The sequence below is a fragment of the Sus scrofa genome, chromosome 4, assembly GCF_000003025.6.
Source record: "Sus scrofa isolate TJ Tabasco breed Duroc chromosome 4, Sscrofa11.1, whole genome shotgun sequence".
Lineage (NCBI taxonomy): Eukaryota > Metazoa > Chordata > Mammalia > Artiodactyla > Suidae > Sus > Sus scrofa.
In genome coordinates, this window is record NC_010446.5 from 83,168,047 (window position 1) to 83,180,330 (window position 12,284).

A 12,284-nucleotide genomic window follows, 5' to 3' on the forward strand; every position below is an offset into this window, starting at 1 on the left:
GAGTAGGTCCCATTTGTTTATTTTTGTTTTTACTGTCAGTACGCTAAGAGGTAGATCTGAGAAGACATTGCTGTCGTTTATGTCAGAGAGTGTTTGGCCTATGTTTTCCTCTAGGAGTTTTATAGTGTCTGGTCTTATATCTAGGTCTTTAATCCATTTGGAGTTTCTTTTTGTGTATGGTGTTAGAGAGTGTTCTAATTTCATTCTTTTCCATGTGGCTGTCCAGTTTTCCCAGCACCACTTACTGAACAAGCTGTCCTTTCTCCATTATATATTCTTGCCTCCTTTGTCATAGATTAGTTGGCTGTAAGTGCGTGGGTTTAATTCTGGGCTTTCTATCCTGTTCCATTGATCTATACGTCTGTCTTTGTGCCAGTACCATGCGGTTTTGATGACTGTTGCTTTGTAGTATAGTCTGAAGTCCGGGAGCCTGATTCTTCCAGCTCCATTTTTCTTTTTCAGGACGTCTTTGGCAATTCTGGGTCTTTTGTGCTTCCAAACAAACTTTAAAATATTTTGTTGGAGTTCTGTGAAAAATGTCCTTGGTAATTTGATAGAGATTGCACTGAATCTGTATATTGCCTTAGGTAGTATAGTCATTTTGATAATATTAACTCTTCCAATCCACGAGCATGGTATATCTTTCCATCTATTTGTGTCATCTTTGATTTCTTTCATCAGTGGCTTGTAGTTTTCAGTGTACAGGTCTTTTGTTTCTTTAGGTAGGTTTACTCCTAGGTATTTTATTCTTTTGGATGCAGTGGTAAATGGGATTGCTTCCCTAATTTCCTTTTCTGCTCTTTCATTGTTAGTATATAGAAATGCCGTCGATTTCTGTGTATTGATTTTGTATCCTGCAACTTTGCCAAATTCGTGGATGAGCTCTAACAGTTTCCTGGTAGAGTCTTTAGAATTCTCTAGGTATAGTATCATGTCATCTGCAAATAGGGATAGTTTAACTTCTTCCTTTCCAATTTGGATTCCTTTTATTTCTTTTACTTCTCTGATTGCTGTGGCTAGGACTTCCAGAACTATGTTGAAGAGTAGTGATGAGAGCGGACATCCTTGTCTTGTTCCTGATCTCAGCAGGAATTCTTTCAGCTTTTCACCATTGAGAATGATGTTTGCTGTGGGTTTGTCGTATATGGCCTTTATCATGTTGAGGTAGGTTCCCGTTATGCCCACTTTCTGAAGGGTTTTTATCAGAAATGGGTGTTGGATTTTGTCAAAGGTTTTTCCCGCATCTATTGAGAGGATCATATGGTTTTTATTCTTCAGTTTGTTAATGTGGTGTATCACACCGATGGATTTGCGGATATTGAAGAACCCTTGCGTCCCTGGGATAAATCCCACTTGATCATGATGTACAATCCTTTTAATGTATTGTTGGATGCGGTTTGCTAGCATTTTGTTGAGGATTTTTGCATCGATGTTGATCAGTGAAATTGGCCTGTAGTTTTCTTTTTTTGTGGAATCTTTGTCTGGTTTTGGTACCAGGGTGATGGTGGCCTCATAGAATGAGTTTGGGAGTTTCCCTTTCTCTGCAATTTTTTGAAATAGTTTCAGAAGGAGAGGTGTTAGCTCTTCTCTAAATGTTTGATAGAATTCGCCTGTGAAGCCATCTGGTCCTGGACTTTTGTTTGTTGGAAGTTTTTTTTTTTTAATTTTTTTATTTTATTTTTTTTATTATTATTTTTTTTTGGTCTTTTTTGTCATTGTTGTTGTTGTTGTTGTTGTTGCTATCTCTTGGGCCGCTTCTGCGGCATATGGAGGTTCCCAGGCTAGGGGTTGAATCGGAGCTGTAGCCACCAGCCTACGCCAGAGCCACAGCAACACAGGATCAGAGCCATGTCTGCAACCTACACCACAGCTCACGGCAACGCCAGATCGTTAACCCACTGAGCAAGGGCAGGGACCGAACCCACGACCTCGTGGTTCCTAGTCGGATTCGTTAACCACTGCGCCACGACGGGAACTCCTGTTGGAAGTTTTTTAATCACAGTTTCAATTTCAGTTCTTGCGATGGGTCCATTCATCTTTTCTATTTCATCTTGGTTTAGTCTAGGAAGATTGTGCCTTTCTAAGAATTTGTCCATTTCTTCTAGGTTTTCCATTTTATTGGCATATAGTTGCATATAGTAGTCTCTTATGATCCTTTGTATTTCTGTGATGTCCGTTTGTTACTTCTCCTTTTTCATTTCTAATTTCATTGATTTGAGTCCTCTCTCTTTTTTGCTTGATAAGCCTGGCTAAGGGTTTATCAATTTTGTTGATCTTTTCAAAGAACCAGCTTTTTGTTTCATTGATCTTTTCTATGGTTTTCTTTGTTTCTATTTCATTGATTTCTGCTCTGATCTTTATGATTTCCTTCCTTCTACTAACTTTAGGTCTTGTCTGTTCTCTCTGGAGCTGCTTTAGATGTAAAGTTAGCTTGTTTATTTGAGCTTTTTCTTGTTTCCTGAGGTGGGCTTGTATTGCTATAAACTTTCCTCTTAGAATGGCTTTTGCTGCATCCCGTAAGTTTTGGAGTGTTGTATCTTCGTTGTCATTTGCTGCCAGGTATTTTTTAATTTCCTCTTTTATTTCTTCAGTGATCCATTGGTTGTTTAGTAGCTTGTTGTTTAGTCTCCATGTGTTTGTGTTTTTTGAAGTTTTTTTCTTGTTGTTGATTTCCAGTCGTATAGCATTGTGGTTGGAAAAGATGCTTGATATGATTTCAATTTTCTTAAAGTTACTGAGGTTGGATTTGTAGCCCAGGATGTGATCAATCTTAGAGACTGTTCCGTGTGCACTTGAGAAGAATGTGTACTCTGTTGCTTTTGGATGAAATGTCCTATAAATATCTACTAAGTCCATCTGGTTTAATGCTTCATTCAGGGCCTGTTTCCTAATTGATTTTCTGTCTGGTTGATCTGTCCATTGCTGTAAGTGGGATGTTAAAGTCCCTCACTATGATTGTGTTATTGTCGATTTCTCCTTTTAAGGCTGTTAGCAGTTGCCTTATATATTGTGGTGAACCTGTGTTGGGTGCATAGATATTTAAAATTGTTACATAATCTTCTTGGATTGATCCTTTGATCATTATGTAATGTCCTTTTTGTCCCTTAAAATATTCTTCATTTTAAAGTCTAGTTTGTCTAATATGAGTATTGCTACTCCAGCTTTCTTTTGATCCCCGTTTGCATGAAATATTTTCTTCCATCCTCTCACTTTCAATTTGTATGTGTCCCTAGAAGTGAAGTGGGTCTCTTGAGGACAGCATATATATGGGTCTTGTTTTTGTATCCATTCAGCAAGTCTATGTCTTTTGGTTGGGGCGTTTAGGGTAACATTTAAGGTAATTATTGATATGTATGTTCTTATTGCCATTTTATTAATTACTTTGGATTTGTTTTTGCTGCTCTTTTTTCTTTCCTTCTTCTCTTGTTCTTTTCTGCCTAGAGAAGTTCCTTTAGTATTTGTTGTAAGGCTGGTTTAGTGTTGCTGAATTCTCTTAGCTTTTGCTTACCTGTGAAAGTTTTGATTTCTCCTACAAATCTGAATGAGAGCCTTGCTGGGTAGAGTAATCTTGGTTGGAGATTCTTCCCTTTCATCACGTTGAGTATATCATGCCACTCCCTTCTGGCCTGCAGAGTTTCTGTTGAAAAATCTGCCGATAGCCTTATCGGGGTTCCCTTGTATGTTATTTGTTTCTTTTCCCTAGCTGCTTTCAAGATTTTCTCTTTGTCTTTAATTTTGGTCAGTTTGATTAGTATGTGTCTCGGGGTGTTCCTCCTTGGGTTTATTTTATAAGGTACTCGTTGTGCCTCCTGGATTTGAGTGAGTGGTTCCTTTCCCATGTTAGGGAAATTTTCGGCTATTATCTCTTGGAATATTTTTTCTGTCTCCTTCTCTCTCTCTTCTCCTTCTGGCACCCTTTAATACGGATGTTGGTGTGTTTAACGTTGTCCCAGAGTTCTCTGAGACTCTCTTCATTTGTTTTCAATCTTTTTTCTCTTTTCTGTTCTGCATCCGTAATTTCCACTAATCTGTCCTCCGCCTCACTTATTCGTTCTTCTGCCTCCTGTATTCTGCTGTTAGCTGCTTCTAGTGAATTTTTTATTTCAGTTATTGTATTTTGCATCTCTTCTTGTTTAAGTTTTATATCTTGTATCTCTTTGGTCAGTGTTTCCTGGAAGTTATCCATCTTTGCCTCCAGTTTATTTCCAATGTCTTGCATCATCTTCAGCATCAGCAGTCTGAAATCTTTTTCCTGGAGGCTAAGAATCTCCTCCTCACTTAGCTGTTTTTCTGGGGTTTTTCCTTTCTCCCTCATCTGAGTTATAGTTCTCTGTCTTTTCATTTTTATAGGTTTTTGGTGTGGTGACCTTCTTACAGATAATAGAGTTGTAGCCTCTCTTACTTCTGATGCCTGCCCCCCTGTAACTGAAGTCAGTATGGGGGCTTGCTGTAGGCTTCCTGATGGGAGGGGCTGATGCCTGCCCACTGGTAGGTGGAGCTGATTCTAATCCCTCTGTTGGGTGGGGCTTAGTCTCTGGATGGGATTAGAGGCAGCTCTGTGCCTGGGGGGTCTTTAGGTAGCCTGTTTACTGAGGGGCGGGGCTGTGATCCCACCTGGATTGTTGTTTGCCCTGGGGCTTCTCAGCACTGACTGATGGGAGGGGCCAGATTTTCCCAAAATGGCCACCTACAGAGAAAGGCACTGCTGCCGAATATTCCCAAGAGCTTTGCTTTCAATGTCCTTCCCTCACAACAAGCCATGTTTACCCCTGTTTTCCCAAGATGTCCTCCAAGAACTGTGGTCAGGTTTGACCCAGATTCCCTTGGAGACTTTGCTTTGCCCTGGGGCTCAGTGCACATGAAAGTCTGTGTGCGCCTTTTAAGAAAGGGGTCTCCATTTCCCCCAGTCCCGTGGGGCTCCTGCGCACAAGCCCCACTGGCCTTCAATGCCAGATGCTCCGGGGCTCTTTCTCCCTGTGCCAGATCCCCACACGTGAGAGTTTGATGTGTGGCTCAGAACTCTCACTCCTATAGGTGAGTCTCTGTGAACCAGTTAGTTTTCAGTCTGTGGAGCTTCCCACCCAGGAGGTATGGGGTTGTTTATATCACGAAATCGCCCGTCCTACCTCTTGATGTGTCTTCCTCTTTTTGTTCTGGAGTAGGGTATCTCTTTAAGGTTCCCGGTCCATTTGGATGAAGAGTGCTCAGTCTTTAGTTGTGAATTTTGTTGTTTTTAGGAGAGAAGTTGAGCTCAAGTCCTTCTATTCCACCATCTTAATCCCACCTCTTTTCTTCCCTTTGTGCTTAGTCTAGTTGCACTTGCTCACAGGGGGCCGAGGGCAGAGGCTTCGTGGACCACAGACCAGCTTCTCCAGACCAGAGTTCCTCTTTTTTTGTTTTTTTAATTACTTCATGTTCTTAATTCCTGCCAGCCGTCCTTTCCTTAGAAAATCAAACTGTTCAAAAGGGAAATGACCTGAGATTGAGAAAATAAAGTCAGAACAAACTTCAAATACCATTATACATCATTTAAAATATTGCCACTTTTAGAAACCTTGAATTGTCTACCTGTATGAGACCCCTGCTTTCAACTCTTCTGTTTCAGTAGACTCCTCCTCAGTAATGGCCTAGTGGCATTTGCCCTCTGTCCTCCCCAAATATCTGTTAGCACAAATACCTGCAAGTCTTTCAGTAAATGCAGATCTGGTTGTAAGCTTGGGATCCCTGAAAGAAGGGGTTCACTCACTTCGGTCTTCATGTCCTTTGTGTTAAGTAATCGTACATACCTTTAGGCCACCATAGCACTAGATAATTGTAATAACTGTAAATAAGTTTCCAGGGCAATATGCTCTTATAAATGAGGGCTTTGGAGTTCCCATTGTAGCTCAGCAGAAAGGAATCTGACTAATATCTGTAAGGATGTAAGTTCAATCCCTGACCTCCCTCAGTGAGTTAAGGATCTGGCATTGCCATGAGCTGTGGTATGGCTTGGATCTGGCTTGGTGTGGCTGTGGTGTAGGCCAACAGCTACAGCTCCAATTAGGCCCTAGCCTGGGAACCTCCATATATCAGTGGGTGTGGCCCTAAAAAGACCAAAAAAAGAAAGAAAGAAAGAAAGAAAGAAGGAAAGAAAAATCAATGAAGGATACATACATATAGTGAAGTAAAATGAAATTCAAAATTCATTGGAGTTCCCAGCGCAACAAGATCAGTAGCATCTCTAGAGCACTGGAACACAGGTTTGGTCCCTGGCCCAGCCAGAAGTATGGCTCAGATCTGATCCCAGCCGGGGAACTCCATACTCTGTGGAGCATCCAAAAAAGAAATAAAATGAAAATTTTAAAAAGAATTCATTGTTAATTTGGGAAACACAGCTGAATAAAGCTAAATAGGTTTCTGTGCTACAGACATGTCAGGACCTTAATATGCTAAGATACATGGAAATCTCCCAGAGGCCTGGACTAGGACTGGGCCATATTGTTTCTCTCAAGCTTACTTGACCTTAGATCACTTTTCATAGAGCAGCTGGCTGGGCTAAGCGTCCATGCATTCACTTGAGGACATGCCTTTCTGGGCCCTGCATCATCTGACTCCAGCCAGCCTCAGGAAGAGCTTCCTTCCCACAGCCAAGTGGCCATGACAGCCATCTTTCCTGCTTGCCCTGGTAGTCTGTTCCACATTTTACAGCTGCTGTTTATCACAGCAGCCTAGATAGCCCCCACACCTTCGATTTATATAAAATTTTAAAATTAAACCATTAAAAATGTCAGTAAGCCCTGGTTCTCTCAAGTTTTTTGTTAAGAGTAAAATCCTTGAGGAATTCCCATTGTGGCTCAGTGGTTAATGAACCTGACTAGGATCCATGAGGATGCATGTTCGATCCCTGGCCTCACTCAGTGGGTTAAGGATCTGGCGTTGCTGTGAGCTGTGATTTAGGTCACGGATGTGGCTCAGATTCCACATTGCTGTGGCTGTGGTATAGGCTGGCAGCTGTAACTCTGATTTTACCCCTAGACTGGTAACCTCCATATGCCATGAGTGCAGCACTAAAAAGCAAAAAACAAACAAAAAACAAACAAAAAAAAACCACAATAAAATCCTTGGGAGTTTCTGTTGTGGCTCTGTGGTTAACAAATCTGACTAGGAACCATGAGGATGTGGGTTCATTCCCTGGCCCTGCTCAGTGTGTTAAGGATCCAGCATTGCTGTGACCTGTGGTGTAGGTTGCAGACATGGCTTGGATCTGGCATTGCTGTGGCTGTGGCCGTGCCATAAGCTGGCAGCTTGTAGCTTTGATTCAACCCCTAGCCTGGGAACCTCCTTATACTGTGGGTGTGGCTCTAAAAAGAGAAAAAAAAAAAAGAATAAAAGCCTCCTGTGCATATTTTATAAATATATGTGAAGAAGAAGGTGATGGTGATATGGCTAGTGAGTCGTAGGAAGAGAAGGTTGAGGTAGCCTTGCAGGCCAACTTGCTGAATCTGTGCTTACCCCCATCTTGCTCTGCGGGGAGAAGTGAATGGTCAGGAAAACAATGATTGGAAACAGAGCTCCAGAGCAAGGTCCCTAAATGTGCCATTTGCACCCCCTTTCCCAGCAAAGAAAATCTGGGGCTGGTGTCCACCTCCTGTCTCCCTCATTCTGCCTCCCACATGTACCCCTTTGATTGCATGAGACTTGGGGGCATTGCCCCACCTTATTTATTTATTTATTTATTTGTTCTGTATTTGTCTTTTGTCTTTTTAGTGCCACACCCACCGCATATGGAAGTTCCCAGACTAGGGGTCAAATCAGAGCTACAGCTGCCGGCCTACGCCACAGCCACAGCAACGCCAGATCCGAGCCACTTCTGCAACCTTCACCACAGCTCACAGCAACGCCAGACTCTTAACCCACTGAGCAAGGCCAAGGATGGAACCCGCATCCTCATGGTTCTTAGTCAGTTTTGTTTCCGCTATGCCTTTATTCTTTATTCTTCAAGTCTGAGCTTGCCTCCGTGTTCACAAATGCCAAGACCCTCCCAACAATGTCATAGGACATTCAAGATGAACTGAGGAAGTTTGTTCAGGGCCTTATCTTCTTCTTCTACCTCCTAAAGATGGCCTTGGCAAAAGGAATGGGAATCATTCATAATTCCAAAAGTAGAGGCTGGCTTCTTCTTCTTCTTCTTCTTCTTTTTTTTTTTTTTTTGTCTTTTCAGGGCCACACCTGCAGTATATGGAGGTTCTCAGGCTAGGGGTCGAATTGAAGCTGTAGCTGCCAGCCTATACCACAGCCACAGCAATTCCAGATCTGAGACGCATCTGCGACCTGCACCACAGCTCATGACAATGCCAGATCCCCGATCCACTGAGAGAGGCCATGGATCAAACCCACATCCTCATGGATGCTAATCAGATTCGATTCCACTGTGCCATGAAGGCAACTCCATGAGGCTGGCCTCTCATAGATGTGGGGGTGTTATCGGGGCCATGAGTACACTGTTGGAAAAATCGGGAGGGTGGGGATGGAATTACTCAAAGGGGAAAACTACCCTGGGGAAAACTTCAGGTAAGAACACTTACGTGACAGCATGAGGAAGGAAGGAGGTGTCTAGATTCATCTTCTAGAATGAGAGATTTATTGAACCAAGATAGACATGAAGGTGGCCTGTATCTTCAGTGGGAACTTTCCCCATCCTGTCTGTCTTAGAGTCGAGGGCCCTTTCTGATCAGGACCTGAAGGCAGAGGTGGAGGCGGGAGCAGAAGTGATCCTGCTTCTCTTCCTTCAGCAGAATCTGGAGTGATGGCCCCTCTGTGGTTTGGATCCCTGCTGACTCAACTGACCTTCTATTCCTTGTGCTGGTTGCAGGCTTACATATATTTGAATGAGGGAGAGAGGTTGCTGAAAACCCTCAGGAAGGAGAAATCTTGGAGTAAGACTTTTGAGTCGGCTGCATTTTATACCCTCAAAGGTCAGGTAAGAGAGAATTAACAACATGATTACTCTGCTATTTACTGTTGGGGCTTTACACAGAAGTAGACGTCATCCCTCTACTTTCCACATCCTCCTCCCATCCTCTGCCACAGATCCTTTCCAGGACTCCAGAACCCCAAGCCCTGGGACGCAAACCTCCTCACCACCACTTGCCAGCAGCAAGATCTTCCTTATCCTCTCAGTTGACATCTTTATGAAATATTTTTCTAATAACCTTCAAACGTGGACAGGAATGGTAAACATTTTCTCAGAGGCAGATGACAAACGACAATGCTAACTCCTAGTCATTCAACAATCCTTCCATCCTTCCTATCCAATAAACATTTACAATTGTGCCAAGTAGGATTTTATTTCCTAGGCCTAAAATGACCTATTTTTGATATGATTCCTAAACTATGTATTTTTGGACCATGTCAACCAAGCCCAGAACCATTGCTTTTCTTCTTTTCCTCTCTTACCCTTTCTTCTCTTTGTAGGTCTGTTTCAACATGGGCCAGATGGTGATTGCCAAGAAAATGCTGAGGAAGGCCTTGAAGCTCCTCAATCGAGTCTTTCCTTCCAACTTAATCTCCTTGTTTCTCCAGACCCATGTTGAGAAAAACAGAAACTTTCATTATGTGAATCAGAATCAGCAGGCCCAGGAGAGCTCACCTCCAGGGTAAGGAGGGAGCTGGGGAGAGCTGAGTGTCTCATCTTCTTCCCCAGAGAGAAACCTACACATAGGCCAACAGTCAGCCCCCAGAGCCTGGGCCTCTAGGGAGCATGTGGAGTCCTGGTGGCTCACTGGTGGGAGAGGGAGTGAGGGGGGGTGGGACTCCCAGGCCAGGGCTGGGTTGCCTGAGAACCACTTAAGAGGCACCTTTTGCCAAAGGGAGTTCAGGTGACAAAAACTTAAGGGAGCCCTGTGCCAGGTGAGCTCAGTGCCCCTCCATACTCATTTCACCCACTAATACTTCTGGCCATAATGTTCCAATAGGAACTTGCACCACCTGTTCATAGAGCCTCAGTCACAAACCCTTTTCCAATTCAGTGCTAGAACCTTGGGTGGTGTCCACAACCCCAAGAAAAGGGGCAGGTCCTTGAAACATTTGCCCAAAGACAAAGCGGCCCACCCATTTTTGTATCTCTGTAGATAAGGTGGGTTACATGGGGTATCCATCCATCAAGCTTATACCATTCAGAGTTGTGCATTTCAATGTACGCAAATGTTACCTATAAAAGAACTATACACAATAATGAAGTGGGGGTAAGGGAAAAAATATATTCTACCTATTTAGCAATTGATACTGAAGGAGATGCCAGCTAGTTGGGGATCTGGAGAGCTGAACAGTGGATAGATATTTCATCCATCTTGGGAGAGGCCAGTAGCAATATTCCTTCAGGTTCTGCCCAAGATACAAACATCAGTTTCTGTGAGCAAGTTGCTGCAATTCTTTTGCAACCCCCACCCAAAAGCTGCCTTCCTCAGTTTCCCAAAAGCATTCCCTTGACTGTGGGGGTGGCTGAGATGGAAATGAAGTAGAGCTGAGCCCCTTTGCAGGGTGGCAACAGGTTCCTGAATATAGGAGTTTCTCCTGCAGCCTCAGGTCACACCAGGAGGGGAGGGGCTAGAAGAAGTTCTGCAGAGATCTGAGAGATAAGAGAATTGGAATGTGGGTCACACAGAGAGTTGCCAGAAGAAAATAGGCTCTCCAGTTAAATTTCAAGTTCAGAGCAATATGAATGATTTTTTTTTTTTTTTTAGTATACATTATTTCACACAAAATATTTAGGACATGTGCCTTCTCAAAGAATTGTTTTGAACTTCAAATTTAACTGGGCATCCCATATTTTCATTCCCTAAATCTGACAAGCCTAAGGTAAAACCACATTTTGTAAAAGGAATAAGTCCCTGAACAGGAAAAGACAAAAAAATGATGATCAGGAAGAAACTCAGAACTAGTTACTTAAAAGACTCTCCAGTCAAAAGGTTCTCATCTCAAGAATGGGGACAACAAGAAACAATATTAAATGCCAGAGTTTCTACAGCTTCATGAACTCCTATGTTCTAAGGGGTTTTACCTTCTCCACATTTCCATAGAGTCTTTAAAAAATAATTTCCACAACAGAATGAATGTCATCAATGTCTAAACCGAAAGTACCCAGAATTCCTCTTTAAGAAACTCTAGGGCATCTCTTTTTTCCTTCTCATATTTATTTAAAATCTGTTTTTTTGATAGATATTTCTAATTATATTTTGTTTTCTTGGTGTTCTTAAATTACTAATACTGTAGCTAGTTTAGGATCCCATTTTTTTAAATCACAAACAGTGAGGACCAAGGGTTACATTGTGGAGGCTGAGACTAAGACCCCAGTTATTCCTGGTAGGTGGCCAGCCATCCCCCTTGAATACTTCCAGCGCAGGAAGTTCACCATCTTCTGCCACATTCCATTCCATCACCAGAATGTGTTTTACTCTGTTTGGGGTGCTATAACAAAATACCACTGACTGGGAGGCTTATAAACAGCAGAAGTTTATTGCTCACACTTCTGGACGCTGGAAGTCAGGTCCAAGTGCCAGTGTGGCTAGGCCAGGGCCCTCTTCAGTGTCACAGCCCTCTCCTCCTGGTGAAAGGGTGCCAGGGAGCTCTGTGGAATCTCTTCTATAAGAGCACTAATCCCATTCATGAAGCTTCCACCCTCATAACCTAATCATGGCCTTGTCAACTTAAAAAAAAAAAGCACAACCTGAAAGCTGAGCGTTAAGTTTTATCTGGGGCAATATTAGGACTTAAGTCCAGGAGACAGCATCTCATAGCTCTGAGAAACCACTCTGAGGAGGTGAGGTGGGAGCTAGGTTGTACAGGAGTTTTTGCAACAAAGATCAGGTAGCAGGAACAAAAGAGGCCTGGGCTCACTGAAATCATTCCTTTGATATGCACCTCTGCTATCAGGGCCAGTATCCTGAGTTTTCACAGCTTGCAGGACTCACCAGTTCTCACCATTTGGAGGTGACTGCATTCACAGATGACCGTGACATTCTTTGTTTTATCTTCAGCTACAGACCGGGCGGCTATTTCAGAGCTATCTGAAGTACCACCCAAAGAGGAAAAGGGGGAATATCAGGATATGATAAAGGTGAAGGGGCAGGTACATGCAGCTGTACACACATTTTACAAAAGTTTCCTGCTCCTGCTGATATCCTCAAAATTACTTCTAGTCACAAGGAGCAGACATCACCATGAAGGATTTTAGTATTTTTCTAGATATGAGGAGATGCAAGAATTGGGCACATAAAATCTTCTCCTAAAAATATCTAATTATCTGA

General features: G+C 42.7%; 1 protein-coding gene across 2 annotated transcripts in view; it reads left to right on the forward strand.

Annotated features, from left to right (window-relative positions):
* ADCY10 (adenylate cyclase 10, soluble) overlaps positions 1–12,284 on the forward strand; it is a 101,248-nt gene that overhangs the window by 64,279 nt on the left and 24,685 nt on the right. For both annotated transcript variants that reach the window (XM_021088594.1, NM_001204392.1), the window contains 2 exons: positions 8,852–8,959; positions 9,454–9,635. In XM_021088594.1, the coding sequence (XP_020944253.1) occupies positions 8,852–8,959; positions 9,454–9,635 (290 nt within the window). The remainder of the gene's footprint in view (positions 1–8,851; positions 8,960–9,453; positions 9,636–12,284) is intronic.